Source organism: Taudactylus pleione, unplaced genomic scaffold, assembly GCF_031769625.1.
Source record: "Taudactylus pleione unplaced genomic scaffold, aTauple2 ptg000726l, whole genome shotgun sequence".
Lineage (NCBI taxonomy): Eukaryota > Metazoa > Chordata > Amphibia > Anura > Myobatrachidae > Taudactylus > Taudactylus pleione.
In genome coordinates, this window is record NW_028285128.1 from 5,949,590 (window position 1) to 5,967,666 (window position 18,077).

The following is an 18,077-nucleotide window of genomic DNA, read 5'->3' on the forward strand; positions in this document are numbered from 1 at the left end:
TAACGACCGAACGACGCACAGTATATGCTTTCCTCGTTTGAATGATTGCACAGTGTGTATAATTTGCTCAGGAGTTCAAAAGAAATCTGGACAACCATCACGTAGTTTACACATTGTCAAATGTGCACATGGCTTTACAGTTTTGAAGAGTTTACAGTTGATGTGAAGAGACCATCATTGTTGACTTTTGGCCTGGTTCTTAGTAGAGTGGTGGAATATGTTGGTGCTTTATAATGTTTCTTCTTGTACTATTGCTTATGTTTGGGAAGCAAGATATCTGCCTATGTTCCTATGCCTTGGAACTGTGACCCCAGCTTTGGGCATTCTTTGGCTGCTCAGAAACTGCTGTAGTATGTTTCTTTACTACCAATACCCAACCAAGGCATTTGATGAATCTGTCCCTAGTCTAGAGTCTTAATCTTGTGTTTTCCCATATACACTATAAGCAGTCAGACAATACATGCTTAGGTCTAGTTGGTTGCTAAGGGTTAGTGCACTGTGTGCTTGTTCGTAAATATCTCTTTTTAATAGCTAAAGGGAAGCAAGGGACAGCTTTTGTGGACTAAACAAAATGAGCTTTGTGTGATGCAGTTAGCTGTATGAGTAACATTCTGTACCGGTAATACCACTGGCTTCATAAGCCGCAATCACTGCTAATTTATTTTTAGTTGCATTGTGAATTATGCAGTAATTGTCAGTGAATGCACATTCCGTAGATCAGGTTCATTAAAACAGTACTATGATCACAACAAAAAGGAAAACACATGTTTTGCACTGGCTAAGCTTCTATTTACTACTTCAAGCTACCATCGAGTTTGTGTACAACTCAGAATGAAGCCCATGGACTGAATTTAAGACATGGGGTAAAGAAGCTGAGAACTGCAACATCCAGAATGATTGCCAAAAAAATAATCTCTTAATTAAAATAATAGCCTCTCCCCACATCCAGCATCTACTATGCTTGTGTTATAACTCTGCCAGTAGAGAATTCACAGCACAGTGTATTAGTATCCTTCTAGCATTATCTATCCTCATAGGATTACCATAATACTACAGTACTTACTTACCCTCTTACTAACATTTATCCCTGTAACGGTCTGCTCAAATTAAAAGTGCGATGGGTACATGATCCTGGTTAGTGACTGTGGTTTGTGTAGAATACTGTGTATTAGGTTGGAATATATTAACTCTCGTTTGTATATCTAGCGATGTGCCTAGATTGAACGTTCAGTCCAGGCACATCCATCACCCCCGCACATGCTGAACCTGACGGGATCATCAAGTTGACCAGCATGTACTGGCGATGATACATGTCGGAAGCGACCAGGGTGCACGCGCATCGCTGGTTGCTTCCGACCAAAAAAATGCCCTATGCATGCGCAATTTGCAAGCGATTGCACGATAACGACGTCATTATCGTGCAATCGCTTGCTAAAATCACCTAGTGGATACCCCCCTTAAGGTGAAGAGAGAGGTTCTATGCACTTGATACTGGGTCTGTTTCATCTGTAGTATCCAACATAAATGACTTTAGAGATAAGAATATTTCACAATGAAGACAAGTTATGCAGCAATGGCTGCAACAGTTAACTATTTTTATTCCCAATTTTAGATCGTGGGCTCTCCATTAACATCTAGTTCATATAATGAATTATTTCTTAATGTATATCATAGGCAGTAGCGTCACAAGGGGGGTACGGGCCACACCCGGGTGTCACTTGCTGAGGGGTAACACCAAAGTGCCGACTCCTCCTCCGTGACAGGGGCCGGGTGCTACACTGTAGCAGCATTATGTGCAGCACTCAGCTCCTGACGCAGTGAGGGAGCCGACACTGCAAGAAGACCCCGGGGGCAGTCTGCATCTCCGGGACCCCCAGAGTGACTAAAACAGGGGGTTTGGGTCGTGAGGCCATGCCTCCTACCTAAGAGACCATGCCTTTTTTTTTTTTTGCAATGCACGGCTTCATCACGTGCACTATAAGCCTGCCGACTCCTACCCGCACCTGGTGTCACCAAAGGTAGGGACACCACCAGGGACAGACTGGGGCTGTAGATCAGCCCTGGCAGACACCCTGCGCTCGCAAAGGGAGGAACTGCCAGGGCCTCGCAGCAAGCCCCCGTCTCTTCCCGGCCGAGCAGAGCACACCGGCCCATCACTGCCGCCACCCCTTTCCTCAGGGCTCGACAAATTTTTGTAAAATCTAGTAGCCAGACCATCGTCCATTACCAAAATTATGAAAGCTTGTATAGACCACCACACATGCCCTTTCAGTGCCCCTCAGCCTTGTAGTAAGCCCCTTGTAATAGTGCCCACAGTAGTAAGCCCCCTGTAATAGTGCCCCTTGTAAAAGTGCCCCCAGTAGTAAGCTCCCTGTAATAGTGCTCCCAGTAGTAAGCCCCCTCTAATAATGCCCCCTGTAATAGTGCCCCCAGTAGTAAGCCCCCTGCAATAGTGCCCCCAGTACTAAGCCCCCTCTAAGTGTGCCGCGCACACACACAAAAAAACCCCCAGAAAACTTACCTTAGGCCAGGATCCTGCGTCCGCTGCCGTCCGCCGCTCTTCGGAACTATGGGAGAGACGTCATGATGTCTCTCCCGTAGTGCCCGTGGGGGGTGCTGGACACTGGAGCTCAGGCGTGAGCTCCGGCTGCCGCCGCTCCTCATTACTATGGGAGAGACGTCGTGACGTCTCTCCCATAGTGCCCGTGGGGAAGCCCGACGTCGGAGCCCAGGAGTGGTAATATTTTAGCGGGTGCCCGACAAATGGAGCTTCTCTGCGGCGGCAGGGGGGTGGCTTGCAAATCCCGGTCGCCAGGACTAAGATCTTAGTCGCCATGGTGCCCAGTACTTGTCGAGCCCTGCCTTACCTCACCTTGAGCACATACAAGGAACACCGTGGGGGGTGGAGGGCGAGGATACCTTCGAAGTCCGGAAGGTGACTTCTGCCCTGTGCAGCGGCACATGCACTACTCGAGCCGGCCCTGAGGCCATTTGCCAGATGGTCAGTCCGGCCCTGGACACCACTGATCATACGACTTGTATATCCCCTCCTAGGCAATTTTGAATGGGACAGAGGACCTCATTCAGACCCGGTTGCAAGCACTGAACGCTCGCAACTGGGTCGATGATCTGGTCCTGCGTACGCGCAGCGGCCGCACTGCGCGTGCGCAAGCTCCGGCGCGAGAGATAAACTCTCTCGCTCCGGAGCTCACTACAAAAGGGCCGGCTGTCGATGTTGATCGACAGCTCGCCCCGTTTTGTAGGCGGGGTGGTTTCACAAACTGAGGCATTCCTACCGTTTTGTGGGCGGCCGCACTGACATCAGCAGTGATGTCAGTGGGGAGTTTCCTGCTCGATCAGCGCAGGAAGCTCCCTGGGGCTTGTGGTTGCCGAGACCCAACCTTAGGGTCTCGTCGCATCAACCTGGTCGGTCACTAAGCTGTGGGTGGTAACCCACAGCTTAGCTAGCGACCAGGAGGCTGCACTAAAAAATAGAAGCGGCTGCCCTCATTCAGAACGAGTGATCGCTTCTTGCGACCTCCTCTGATTGAGGGCCAGAATCCCACAATTGTCCTAGATGTGAATGAGAGGAAGCAGATCTTTACCATTGCTTATGGGAGTGTCCAATGGTTCAGGGCTTTTGGAGACGGGTGATATGGGAAACCGCAGCACTCTTAGGCCGCTATTCAATTAGCCCAAATAATTTTTCAGGCAAATAAATCGGGGCTTACCCCATTTTTTTTCCTTGGGCAATTCAATCAGATCATGTTTATTCACCCGAAAATGTATCCGTTTTCAGGCGAATACATATTGGATCCTTTTTAAGGTAATGTGTTTTTGCGGCTGCAATCATGAAAACGGGGTCATTATCTGTTTTTTTTTTTTTTTTTTATCACCTGCCTCAGGCAGGTGAAACAAAACTGCAATAATTGCCGGCTTCGGGGCTAATTGAATAGCTCCCGCGGCTCAACTAGCTGTGGTAAGTTACCGCCGCTAGTTGTATTCCCCCCTATGTCAATTAAATTTCAGTCACTCCAGATTGAGCCATTCTGAGTATCTTCCCTAGTGGGCATAAGGTTACTCTAGGTAGTAGGAAATTGTTATTGGCAGTGAGTGCGTCAGCAAAAAAACTTATACTGCAAGAATGGATACACCCCACCCCTGTAAACTTCCAATTATATAGGGACAAACGTCATTTTATCTTTCATATGGATTGGGTGATAAAGAGAAGACGGTCGCTTTAGTTTTCGATACATGGGAAAGTTACATAACCCATTTTCAAAAATACACAACAATACAGAATCAAAAAGAAAACAGACGTGAGCATCCATGGCATACTTGCCTCCCTTTTGATTGTCCTCCACCGGAAGCCTGGGGAGGACAGCAGGTGGTCTGTGACGGGGACTGATGGGTCATGCCATTAAGCCCTGCCCCCTTCGTGGCAAATTGCCGCAAGTGGCTTAAATTTAAATAGGGAGCGGGGATAAATGACGCGTCTCATGGAGAATCGTGTCATTAGCCCCGCCCTCTACACGGGGACCCGCGATCGCCACAGAAATTCCTCCCCATTCTGCCCACTTCACTTTGGAAGTGGGCAGAATGGGGGAGAAATGCCTACCCTTCCGGGGGTGCGGGGGGATTAATATATATCCAGTCAAGGCATAAAACCCCAACATAACAGAAATAAAATATACATTTGACTAGGAATAAAAAATGAGGTGAAGGAGGGGGAGGGAAGAGTATGCAGGTGCGTCATTTGGGATTTTAAATTAAGTCAGTTGCCTATATAAGTACTAGTTGGTTGTCTCAAATAACTTGAATATGGACGATCGTTGAGAGTCCAGTTTATCAATACAGAAACTCTGTTTCTTATTACATTTTATAACTCCACTTTCAATAGCAGCAAGGCCACTCTCTCTTTCTTGGTAGTGCACGTCTGATCCGGTGGTATGAGACCCGCGCTCTTCTCTGTGATCCTCCCATTGCTGTGGCCAAAGGATGAGCACCAGAACCTTTGTTTCATGTACTCTGTAGCGCCCAGCTTTTACTCCAGCTCTGCCTATTGGCACCACAGCTACATGCTGCTTTCAATGTATGGGCCTTAATCCTTTGTACTTATTAATAAGTTCATTATGTAATGTCATATTCTATACCCTTATTTATCTGATGTATACCTTGGAGATATTATTTCAAGGTACCTTTCAGTTTATTTGGTAATATACTAATCAGTCTATACATTTTATTGTATTTTGTATAGTGCTTAAGTTTCAATAAAAATAAAATGTAAAAAAAAAAAAGAATATTTCACAATTAATTATATTGTGTAACAAGTTCTTGCGTACAGCTATTCTGAGAGTATTCATCTGCGCTGCTCTTCCCCTTCAGTTGTAAGAGAGAAGCTTCAGAACTGGGAAGAATTTCTTGCTGGGACGCTGAATGGAGCTTGCAGTGCCCCTGCTCACTTGCTAGAGGGCGTGAGTATACCCTTCACTTGATTTCTGTTTCTATGAAGAGAGTTGTAGTAATTATTAAGGCCTGGAACATTTCTCCTTAGTAAGCAATTGTAACGGGTTACTGCCAGCTTGGGCTTATTTTGTGTAATGCAGAGTATAAGAAAGTTAGTTTGTAGTAACTGGTGCATTCTAATGGTGATGGCTGGAGAAACATTCGGAACATAAATGAGTAATTAGAAGGCTGCTGGTTGGTGTAACCCTTAAAGGAGAAGTTCAGTTTCAGTTTTTTTGCATTTATAACTCCCTCCTCTTAATGGCTTGGCCCATGTAACAGATGGTGAGGGGGGGACTTGCAGTTAAAATCCCTGCAAGACCATCATACTCTGCTTGCTGAAAAGGAAGAGGCAGACCATTCATTTTCCATAGAGCTCAATGCAGGTATGCTACATTGGGGTAAGGGGTGGTGAGAAGCAGATGATAGAAGGGATGTTCACATTAGAATGACTCAAACACAGGGACGTTTCTAGAGAGGTGGGTGGCTGTGTGCAGTCTCCGTCACGGGCCCCCTCCTCTCCGTCCGGCGGTGCGCTGAGCGGTGCGTGGCCAGTGCCGCACTAATAGACTCTGGGCACTAGAGTGTGCCCAGGGTCTATAGCACATGTGCAGGTCTCCGGGAAAATGGGCGCAGCGGCCAATTTCCCTGTACTGCACATGCGCAAATGACGGTTAAATGGCCGCGGCGGCAAATTTTCCAGCCATTTTTTTACAACGCAGACACCTGCACTGCCGTGGGACTCCGGGGAGGTAAGTATAATATGGGTGCAGGGTGTGCGGTGCGGGCCCCCCCTTGTGCCCCGCACACCCTGCACGCATTGTAAATACACCCCTGCTCAAACATATATTTTTTATTTTCCCCCATTGTAAGTAAGATATGATGCATAAACATATACTTGTTTACTTTGCCTAGTTTATATATTGGTGTTGGTAGGATAACTTCCAGAGCGCAAAATTCAGTACAGGTTTCTTTTCTCAGATTTCTTGTTAAATATGTTGGTGCTGTAATCCTTTCACATTGCAATAACTTGGAGACATAGACTAGTGGCCAGGGTTGCATGTAACCACACATTGGGCAGGCTATAATGCCAATAGTGACATTTACCAGGCAGATAAAAAAAACACCAATGCAGTCTAGCTGGACCCATTTGCAATATGTATCAAATTTCTACATCCCTATAGATTGTAAGCTTTGCAACCAGGGCCCTCTTACCTTTTGTATGTCTGTTATTACTCTGTTTTGATTTATTACTGTTTTGTTGCTAATTGTAAAGTGCAACAGAATATGCGGGTGCTACATAATTAAATGTTAGTAAATACATGAGAGCAGGCAAACCCTCTGAGTTTGCTCATAGGCTGCACAGGAGAATAACCTAAAACTGTGTGTATAATATTTATATATAAATAAAATATGCTCATGGTGAAGGTGGTTGTACCGCCTAAACGGCCGTCGGGCATTTGATTGTATATTTGCATATGGTCACCAGGCATCGATAAGTATGATTGGAAATTTACTGCATTGCAGTTGTGACATGTGTTATATGGCTACCCGATGTAACATGGCTGTACTTTAATACAATCTTTATTTTGCTACATCAAGTTTATGGTGCGCTGGCATCGTTTTTGATCTCTTTGGGGACCAATTCATGAATATATGTGTGTGTGTGTGTGTGTGTATGTATATATATATATATATATATATATATAATATTCCCTCATACTAGATGCAATCAAGAAATTTAAATCCTTGCGGTTACTCTCCTTTTACATGTATTATTGTGCTTTTTCTATTTCCCTACAGCCACACAGAGGTAAAGATCCACTAGACCTGTTTGGACCTGGTTCCAGGTTGGAGCTACAGCATTCCCATGGTTCCCTGGCTGCATGGCCAGTCAGAGTGCTAGATAACATCGGTGGGAGACTTCAGCTGCAGTATGAAGGGGTTCCTGACTGGCCAAGTCTCCACTGTTTCTACCTTCACCCTTACCTTCATCAGATGGGGTGGGCAGCTCTGCATGGCTATGACATTAAGCCACCTCAAGGTACCTACTTTAAATAATTCTTATGCCTGCACGAGGGAATGGAACAGCATCTTCTATAAGGGTTACAGATGGTTTGGGGTGGGTTATCTTGCTGGTCTGCTTCTAGATGTTTGTCAGGTCAGACACTAGAAAGTCCTCATCGGGTAAAGTAATTGGGTCTTCTCTTGCAGAGATACTACACCTGAAGACTGAGGAGGAGTGGAAAGAAATAATGACCAAGCGCATCGAGGACACCGGAGATTTTATTCCCGCTGACTTCTTTCAAGTATGATCACATTGTTATGTGAAAGTAACAGCTCAATAAATCTGAATTCCTTCATGTGTTAAAGAGAATACCTAATGTAGGAGAACAGTAATTCCAGATGCATCTTATTAATCTCTGGAAATCAGTGGTCAAAGACTATTTTCATTCATATACCCATTTATTTATTTTTAGATATTCAAATACTAATAACAATCATGGATGTATATATTAGAAACTTGTCCGGGTGTACAGTAGTATTCAGGCTATTTCTGTGGAACTCATTTATTCTAATGACTTCCAGTCACTATCTTTTCTGCAGAATGGTAACGACAAATGTAAGAGACTTCTAATGGAATCGGAGAATGTTTCCCTCTGCATACGAACAAGCGTACTATAAACCAGTGGTTCTCAACTCCAAGGGGTATATTTACTAAAGTGTAGGTTTTTAGAAGTGGAGATGTTGCCCATAGCAACCAATCTGCTGCTGTTGGGCTTGAAATAAATAAATTGTGATAGGATAAAAAATGATTGCTATTAACTCATTATAATTCTATTATACAGTGTAATTCAATCTTGAAATATGTTTTGGCCAAATAGAATAAAAAAAAAAAATTATAATACATTTGGTTATAAAATATTTATTTGAGGTCATTACGTCATATGAAGGAAACACAATGGTTGGTAGGAATGTCTAATCACGGAGTTGTAAAATTTGCATGGGGCAGGGAAAGTATGCAGCATGAATGTTCTGGGGTTATTCTAGGAGGATGTGCAATGCTTAAATAAAGCAACATTTAGATTGTGTGTGTGTGTGGTGGTTCAATAAGTAAGGTAACAAGACCTGTCACGTATGTAATGTTCTCTATCTCATTCTAATTTCCCACCAGGCCAGAGCAGGTAGACCACTGCTTCCCCTTGCAGCCATTAACTTGCGTCTCATATCAGTCATACTGTCCAAACATCAGTTGTAAGATGGCGGGGCTGGTAGAAACATAGTCAAACATTGAGGTTCGTAGTGTAATCAGATTTCTGCATCTAAAGAGCACATCAGCAGCTGAAATTCATCGCCAACTTGTCCAGATGTACGGTGATGACATCTCATGGAAACAGGTTTGGGTTTGGTGCACTGCCTTTGATAACGGCAGGACAGATGTTCGAGGTGAGTAGCGATTCGACCGACCAAGCACGTCCACCACAGATGACAATTTGTGCCATTAGTGATACTGCTGACGAACTGAACATCTCATTGGGTACTGTGCACAACATCGTTCATGAGCAACTAGGGTACAGGAAAAAGGGTTCACTCTGGGTACTGAAGCAACTCACAGAAGTTCACAACAAGACACTGATTTCCTCTCTGCCGGGATAGATTCCTTGGTGTACCGTTGGAACAAATTCTTAGACATGTATAGGGACAATGTGGAAAAATCTGTACCAAGGCCAAACTATTAATTATACATAGATGTACGAGTTGCATACATTTACACAATGAGAGGTCTTGTTACCTTATTTATTGAATCACCCTTGTATATGCGTGTATTTCTTCAGGGTCCATAGGGCTCCACAGGGAGACAATGGGGTGTAGGTGGTACTTGGAGAAATGGACCCCAACAGCAAAGCCTTTTCCTATCACAGGGTGCTCTGGTCCTTCCCCCTATACCCCGCCCACAGCCTGAAGGCAGCTCTGTTTCGTTGGTGTACGGCAGGAGCTGGATCACCATTAGAACAGTGGTGCTGTTGTAAAACAGCCCAAGCTTTATTTTTATGATTTATTTTTTTAATGTCATTTTTCACAGAGCAAGCAGCGCTATCTGCACTGCTGCTCCATCACCCCTCCATGGCGCCGCAACTCCAGTCTCAGCTAGGTACTCTCGGCGGGGCTCTGGGGGGACCTAGTTAGCAGGGCTCCCCGAATCCCAGACTGCAGCCGGGACTCAAGGGGACAGGTAAGGCGGGATATTTCACTATCTATTGAGGATCCCTTTATGTTTTATGATGTTTTTTAGTTTGTGTTTTCTTATTTATTTAATAAATCTGTTATTTTAGCATCTATACATCCACTTTTCACATATATTTTATAGCTATACAAATTGTTACATGAGAGTTGGTTTTTATATTCCATTCAGGTTTGATTTATTAGAGTCTGAACATCAGCTAATTGGCAATCGCACGCAGGTTGTGTTCATTTTGTTTACAAATCTGAGGACAAGCCTTTAGCCTGACGGGGCGATCCTCTCTCTGGGGGCCGACTTCTTCAGTTTGCCCAGTTCTGGCATCAGACTAGAGATGCCTGGGTAAAAGAAGTGGTCTCCAACGCATGCTCCCTCATTCCTGAGGCGGCCCCCCCCCCAGCAGTTCTTTTGCACAGACCCAAACAAAGCCCTGGTGCTCCAGAAGGCCATTCAGTCCCCTCAGGGGTAATAATTCCAGTCCCCTCATCACCGCAAAGGAAGGGCTATTATTCTACCCTTTTCTTGGTTCAGAAGCCCAATGCGTCTCATCGGCCTATCCTCAACTTCAAGTCTCTGAGTTTATCATGGAGCCCAGGTTTCGTATGGAAACCTTACGCTCTATTGTCCTGGCTATGGAGCCTGGGGACTTTATGGTGTCTCTGGACATTCAAGATGCTTACCTTCATGTACATACTGTATAGCGCCTTCTTATCAGCAGTATCTCCGGTTTGCTATACTACAGTAACATTACCAATTTCAAGCTCTGCCTTTTGGGCTATCTACAGGTCATCGGGTCTTTACCAAGATCATTGTAGTTATGGCGGGCAGACTGCTCACATACTTGGACGTTCTCTTGCTCTTAGCAAGCTCCCCACTGCCGTCTATAAGTAACCATTGCCTTTCTACAAATTCACGTTTGGCTGATCAACTGGAAAGTCTTCCCTGACTCCTTCTCAAAGAATGGTACATCTGGGAGCCCTCCTGGACTCCCAGACAAAGAGAATCTCCCTGACAGCAGACCAAATCACTGCATTACAGCACTGAGTTCACAGATTACTCCTCAGTCACAGAGTGTCTATTCACTCTGCAATGCAGACCTTGGGATCCATGGTGTCCATCTTCGAAATGGTGGAGTTCGCTCAGTTTCACTCCAGGCCCCTACAACACCTGATCCTATCCAGGTGGAACGGCCTGCCCCATCTGCTCAGATCTCAGACAATGGGCCTCTCTCCAGAGATTCATCTGTCCCTGTCCTGGTGGCTACACACATCCCACTTAAACAAGGGTCGTCCCTTTTGGATCCCGGACTGGGCACTCCTCACCTCTGACGCAAGCCTCCGCGGGTGGAGCTCAGTGATCGGCCAGCACTCCTTCCAAGGACGCTGGATTCCAGCCAAGGCGGTCTTACCAATCAACATCCTGGAACTCCAAGCCATTTACAAAGCTCTCACTCTGCCTCAGGATATTCTCCAGGGCAGCTCGAAGTCGGTCGACAATGGCAGAGGTGTCCTGCATTCTCACATGGGCCCAACGTCATCTCCCAGCCATCTCCGCAGTGTTCATACCAGGGATTCTCAATTAGGAGGTGGATTTCCTCAGCCATCATGATGTGCATGCAGGGGAGTGGTCTCTACATCCATAAGTCTTTCAGCTCCTGGTGGATAAATGGGGTCTACCGGATGTGGACCTCATGGCTTCACAACACAACCATAAGCTTCCAGTGTACAGGGCCAGGACGAGGGCCCCCGATGCAGCCTTAGTGGACGCATTATCTGTGAGGTGGATCTTCCATTTGTCATACCTCTTTCCTCCACTCTCGCTTCTTCCGCAGGTTCTTCGGAAGTTCAAGCAGGAGGGGGGCACAGTCCTGTTGGTTGCTCTGGCTTGGACCAGACGCCATTGGTACTCCGACCTTCAGAGTCTCTCCATAGTTGTTCCTCTCCAACTTCCTCTGCGATGAGAAACAACTCTCCATAGTTGTTCCTCTCCAACTTCCTCTGCGATGAGACCTGTTGTCTCAGGGTCCCTGTCTTCATCTGGACCTGGCCCATCTGTCTTTAACGGCTTGGCTCTTGAGACATCCCTCCTAAGGTCTGGAGGGTTTTCTAACTCTGTGGTCCAGACCATGCTCAGATCTCGTAAACTGTCCTCTGCCAGGACTTATCACCGAATGTGGCATACATATTTCCAGTGGTGTGCTACTAGAAACTATGACCCTTAGGTTATTAGGGTTTCTAGAATCCTTGCCTTTCTTCAGGCTGGATTGGATCTCTGACTCCGCCTAGCCTCTCTGAAAGTACACATCTCTGCTCTGTTCATCTGGTTACAGCGCAGAATTGCTCCTCTACCGGATGTTCACACCTTCCAGCAAGCTGTTCTACGTATACAACCACCCTTTGTCCCTCCTGTGGCTCCGTGGGATTTGTCCGTAGTTCTTCACACACTTCAGAAAACTCCATTCGAACCCCTGGAGTCAGTGGATGTGAAATGGCTAACTGCGAAGACTTTGTTTCCCCTGGCTATAGCATCTGCCCGTAGGGAATCGGATTTAGGGGCGCTCTCCTGGCGCTCCCCATTCCTAATCTTTCATCCAGACAGGGCTGTTCGCCGCCACGCCCTGGCTTCTTCCCAAGGTGGTCTCCCGTTTTCCACCTTAATGAGGAAATTGTGGTTCCGGCCTTTCAATCACCAGACCTCTCAGCAGGTGAGGCCTCTTTGGATGTGGTCCATGCTCTGAAGATCTACGTAGATCGTATTTGTTCCATCAGGAAATCAGACTCCCTCTTTGTCCTATATGGATTTTACAAGAAGGGATGGCCAGCTAACAAACAGACTCTGGCCAGATAGCTTTGTATGACTATCTCACAGGCTTACATGCAGACTGGCCTTCCTGTGCCGGCTACAGTATCTGCTCATTGTACTCACTCTGTGGGTGCCTCATGGGCAGCCCGACGTGGTGCCTCTGCTGAACAACTATGCAAGGTGGCCACATGGTCTTCTGTCCACACCTTTCTTAGGTTCTAGGCCTTTGATAAATTTGCCTCTCAGGATGTTTCCTTCGGGCACTGGATTCTCCTCTCAGCTCAGGAATGTCCCCACCCTTGAAAAACTTCTTGGGAAATCTCCATTGTCTCCCTGCAGAGCCCTATTTACCCTGAAGAAGAAAAGGAGAGTTATGGTAAAACTTACTTTTTGTTAACGCTCTATCTTCTAAGTTAATAGCGTCCACAGGGCACCCACCCTGACGTACCTGACTTCTATGGGTTTCTTCTCTTGGTCACTTGTTTCCTTCTCTGTGTGACAGTGTGATTCTTCAGTGTACCAGTCATCCTGCTCCTGCCTTGGGCTTGTTAACAAAACGGACTTGCCTTCAGGCTGTGGGCGAGGTATAGGGGGAAGGACCGGAGCATCCTGGGATAGGAAAGTTTTGTTGATGGTGTACGGTCCTCCAAGACCACCTACACCCCATTGTCTCCCTGTGCACTTCGAAGAAAGAGTAACAAGGGTAAGTTTTACCATAAAACTCCTTTTATATATGATCAAGGCATGTTTCTCCTACAGCAAGTATAGTAGTCTGTAATCTGCCGGTATCCATATCTTGTTGTATATTATTAGAATTCATAGAAAAAAAACAAGTTGATATAGCTGCTGGGTTGCTTATTTGTCTTCATGAAGTTCCAAGAAACAAGTATATTGCTGTTTTATAGGAGCAGCCACAGGTACCCAATCATTCATTTACATCTGGCATGAAGTTAGAGGCAATAAACCCCAAAGATCCATCATGCATTGTTCCTGCGACAGTGACCAAGGTAATGTGAAATTATATGTGTATGAATGTCAGTGGTTTATGGTGCTATTAACATGTTAAGACTGGGTTCTCCAAGATATGTGTTATTATTTAAGTCAAGTCTCCCTGTCCTCCAGGTGTTTACTGAGCAGTATTTCCTGGTTGAGCTTGATGATCTGAGACCTGAGGATGCCAGGAGCTGCCAGTCCATGGTCTGCCACAGAAATAGCCCAGGGATTCTCCCTGTGCGATGGAGCCTGAAGATGGGTCTGTCTGTCTGTGCCCCTCCTGGTATGTTCAGAGTTTACCGACTCTTTTTCTACAAGAGAGCATATGGAAATAAACACTAGCTCCTGTTTGTTTGGCCAGTGACATGAAAATATACATTGCAAGGTCACAGTTTATTTCTTTCTTTTTCCCCCTCACTGTTGAGTTTGATTGGGACTCGTCCTAAGCACTGCAGAGGGGCTCAAATGGAGGGAAAGGGCTTAATTTATAGTGGCCCCCCCTTATAGTTGCTGTAGCTGGGAACCGAGAAGGATGGCTGGACTAGATGATGTCACAACGGTTTACAAATTATGGCGGCACTCAGGGATTTGAATAAAGAGATGACGCAACCATCACTTTGGTCGACGTTTCAATGCAGAAGCATTTTCATCAGGACATATTATGTATATCAAAAATGAGACTGCACTCTGGGTCACTGTGTATAAATAGATCATCATTAGGCAATTACATATTGCATGCCAAAGTTCCAGTGCCACCGCACACCGTTTTCAAGACAATAATATAATATATACATACAAATATAATCTATTGCCTCCGTGTGAAAAGGATGCAATCAGGGGAGCAGTCAGGGTGGGAAGGTGATCTTGCCACTGGGTGCCAAAGCTGAAGATCTATCACTGTTAAGAAGCAAACATCAAAGTATCGGTCACCTCTGTGTCATTTGGCTGACCCTCTGACGTTAATACGCACTCTGTTGGTTAATAACATTTGATATTGTGTATATTCTTACATTCTTGCAATCACTGGCATCTTGACACACTCAGTTTGCTTACCTGTGGGATCCCGTGCAGAATTGGGCGCACGATGTTAACAGAAGTGGGGAAAGTGACATTGTCTTGTTCTTTTTGCAAAATGACATGTTTTACGTGAGGCCGCATTAAGCCAAAACCATCTGCCTCTACTAAGGTTGAGGAACATGTCTGATTTTGTCATTCTCCCTTTACTCCTTCAGGATACTTGGAACAGACCTTTGACTGGAATGAATATTTGACTCGCTGCAATGCTCACGCTGCTCCTGACAGTTGTTTCCCCGAGGTGAGCATTACTTTCCTGCAGTTTGCTCTGGTTTGATAATTAGCAGCTTTGCATTCTGTCATGCTAAGGGAAATCCACTAAGAGATTTTATTTGTGTCATTACACTTGAATGGAAAAAGACAGAAAAATATAAATGAAATACAATTGCATTTAAATCACTAATAGTAAGTGGTGGATTGATCAGATCCTTGAGAAAGAAATTCCCAATAAAATTTGTTGATAATAGCGATATGTAAATTAAAGTGTAGAAATTATTATTTATTTTTTTTTCATTTGAGCATATTGCTGGAAATTTTTACCTCCCAAGCCAGTGGATTTATCATCCTGGTGGATCTGCATGCAAAATGCTACGTTACAGTCGCTGACACTAACGTGGCATTTCGCATGCAGATAAGCCAGCAGTCACATACAGAGCATAGGCATGCTGCTTATCATTTTAATCATCAGAAGCTGCTTGTGCGTCCTATGCACATCACTGTGCAAATGAAACGCATATGAAGGTAAAAAGTCACCCGAAAAGACACTCTCTGCTAGAGTCACGTGGCACTCATGCGTTATGTGTAACGCGACTTGCAGCTCATGCAGGATAGATGTATGTGGACACATCTGTAAGTAGCACAGGCCTCCTACTTGTAGCCCTGGGCAGCGAGAGCAAGTAAAAAAGTAAATGTGCTCCCTATATTTTAATAAATTTTCTGTATGCCCTCTATACAATTACAGATGGGGTATGATTCAGAGTTGCACACACAGTGATCAGACCTGGAGCCATACTGCATGATTGGAAATAAACATTGATATTCATAGTTGGACGCATTTCTGAACCTGCACGCTCGTACACATTTGCTGGTAGCTGTCATCACTGTCATCGCCTTTGCAACAACTCTATCCTTGGTGAAAAAGATGTTTGTAAACCCCAGCATCTCTGTATAGAATAGCCTGCAATTGCGTCTCCACGCCGATGGCACACTTATCCTAAATGCGAACGTCCAGTTACACACTGTGCCGCAAAGCTGTGTATGCGTGCTCCAACTGCTTCCGGACTATAGATAGACAGTAAAAAGGTTGACAATGTCTAGATAGACACCAGATGTTAAACTGTCAATAGGTCGACGGGTACAAATGGTCGACATGGTCAAAAGGACGACACAGAAATGATAGACGTGGGTTTTTTTTTTAGTGTTAGGCACTTACCGGAGGGTTAGAGTTAGGCACCAGTAGGGAGGGTTTGGTACTAGAAGGGACAGTTAGGGTGAAGATTAGGGCTAGGGGAAAAAAACATGTCGACCATTATTTTGTGTCGACCTTTTGACCCGGTCGACAATTTGTACCTGTCGACCTTTTGTCCCTGTCAACCTATTGACTGTCTAACATCTGGTGTCTATCTAGACACTGTCGGCCTTTGAACTGTCTATCTCTTAATCCACACCCTGCTCCAACGCCTGCCCAGTTGCACAAAAGTTTTGAGATGCACCCACGATTTGGACTTGCGTGTGCCCTGAATCTGGCCCAATATGTGTGCCCCCTTTTTATAATAACAATCATAATGTGTGCCCTCTTATATATAGCAAACACAATGTGCATAGTTTTTCCAGCACTTTTGCTTTAATAAATGTAGTGGTTTATAACTTGCACAAAATCTCACTAAAATAATTGATATAACCAAATTGCTGCTCAATAAATCCCCCCACCCCCCATCTCCCCTCCCCCTTCCCTGCTGGCAGTGTTTCTCTTTCAGGCTGTCAGGCCATTTGTTGGGCTGCCCGAAGGTTGACAAACTTGTCAATGAGAGCAATCTAGGGTAAAGCGCATCTGTACTGATCATAAATAAATACAATTGTGCCTGGAATTTCTATTTAACATCATCATTTGCTAGAACGAAACCACAATTTAGACAGAAAAGACAGAAAGTAAAAGATTAACATGTCCACATTCCAACAAAAAATTCAGACAAGTCTAGAACATCTACAGTTCTGACCCCTAGTGGTCAGCTGCCTGTATTGGCCCAGTGTTAGGAGTCTGGAGAATTGTTTCCTGTGCTAAGAAAAACAGCAAACATGCTGCCGGGACTGCCAGGGAGCCTGGGGAATCGTATATGAATAGGATCTTATGCTGGTCGTGTAGGTGTATGGCCAGCTTAAAGGCTATCACTAGCTGGTTTGTCCTGAGTTCTTTTGGATGTTCATAAAGTTCAATTTACATATTTCAAGATGGAGAATCTTGTCTTGTGGTGGATAAGTAATGAGTAATAAAACAGTAGAATCCAGCAGAAATGTAATATCACAATAGCCGTACATGTGTACAGGTGGACGAGATGAACCATGAAGTATCTTAGGGCCGGATTCATTGATGGACACTAATGCAATCATAGCCTCAATTTTATATGGAATGCAGCTGCAAAAATATGCTAATGTTCCAAAGATCACCCGAGTGGAAGGATGCCCACTGCTGCCATCTCATCTGCATACAACGTCACTTACCTGTGTAAATATCTGTAACATCGAGCTGCCAACCTGTCCATGTGGCAGGGGGGTGACCAGCTGCAAACGCTGAGAGCTCTCATGCTGCGAATGCAATGGCAGTGGCTAATTTATGCATGCCCGTGACACAGCGTTCAGCGTTTTTCTGACCACCTCCCAACGCTGACAATGTGTCACTCACTTTTGCTGGATTCCTCTGTGTGTCCGTAATTGCAAGACGATCGTAAAAATCGCCATTGCGTTCATCTCTGATTCAAGCCCATAGTGTACTACATAGATATCAGCAGAACTTCACTGGGTCATAGCACATGGAGCTTCTATATGAAAGACAAGTTCTCTATCATGTCTCGGTTATTCATGGAAATTAAATAGTATCCTGCAACACATGGTTTGCTTTCATCACTGAATGTGTTGGTTACCACAGAAGATACACTCCAGTCTTGAGGTTGTAACCTGTGAGATAAAAAAATAAATTGTATATATATATTTTTTTTAAATCAGTTTCATTGATTTTTTTAGCCTTATAGTGGTAAAGAGCACCACCCAAAACTAAAACAAACAAACAAACAAAACAACGTTTTAGGTGGCGATCAATGAGTTGACAGAATTAAAGCACACTTGTACATAACTGGGATGCTGTATTCCGCAATAGCCGTAATGGTCCGTGCCGCAACCCCCTACATTTCAACTACATTTTAAGTTTGGATGGATTGATCCATTTAAGAAATGTATAATGGTGCTATCT

The 18,077-nt window shown here is 44.9% G+C and overlaps 1 protein-coding gene across 1 annotated transcript in view; it reads left to right on the forward strand.

Annotated features, from left to right (window-relative positions):
- SFMBT1 (Scm like with four mbt domains 1) overlaps positions 1-18,077 on the forward strand; it is a 96,024-nt gene that overhangs the window by 52,046 nt on the left and 25,901 nt on the right. Inside the window, exons 5-10 of the mRNA XM_088456913.1 lie at positions 5,386-5,474; positions 7,309-7,549; positions 7,720-7,814; positions 13,453-13,554; positions 13,670-13,823; positions 14,773-14,855. Coding sequence (XP_088313039.1) covers positions 5,386-5,474; positions 7,309-7,549; positions 7,720-7,814; positions 13,453-13,554; positions 13,670-13,823; positions 14,773-14,855 — 764 coding nt within the window. The remainder of the gene's footprint in view (positions 1-5,385; positions 5,475-7,308; positions 7,550-7,719; positions 7,815-13,452; positions 13,555-13,669; positions 13,824-14,772; positions 14,856-18,077) is intronic.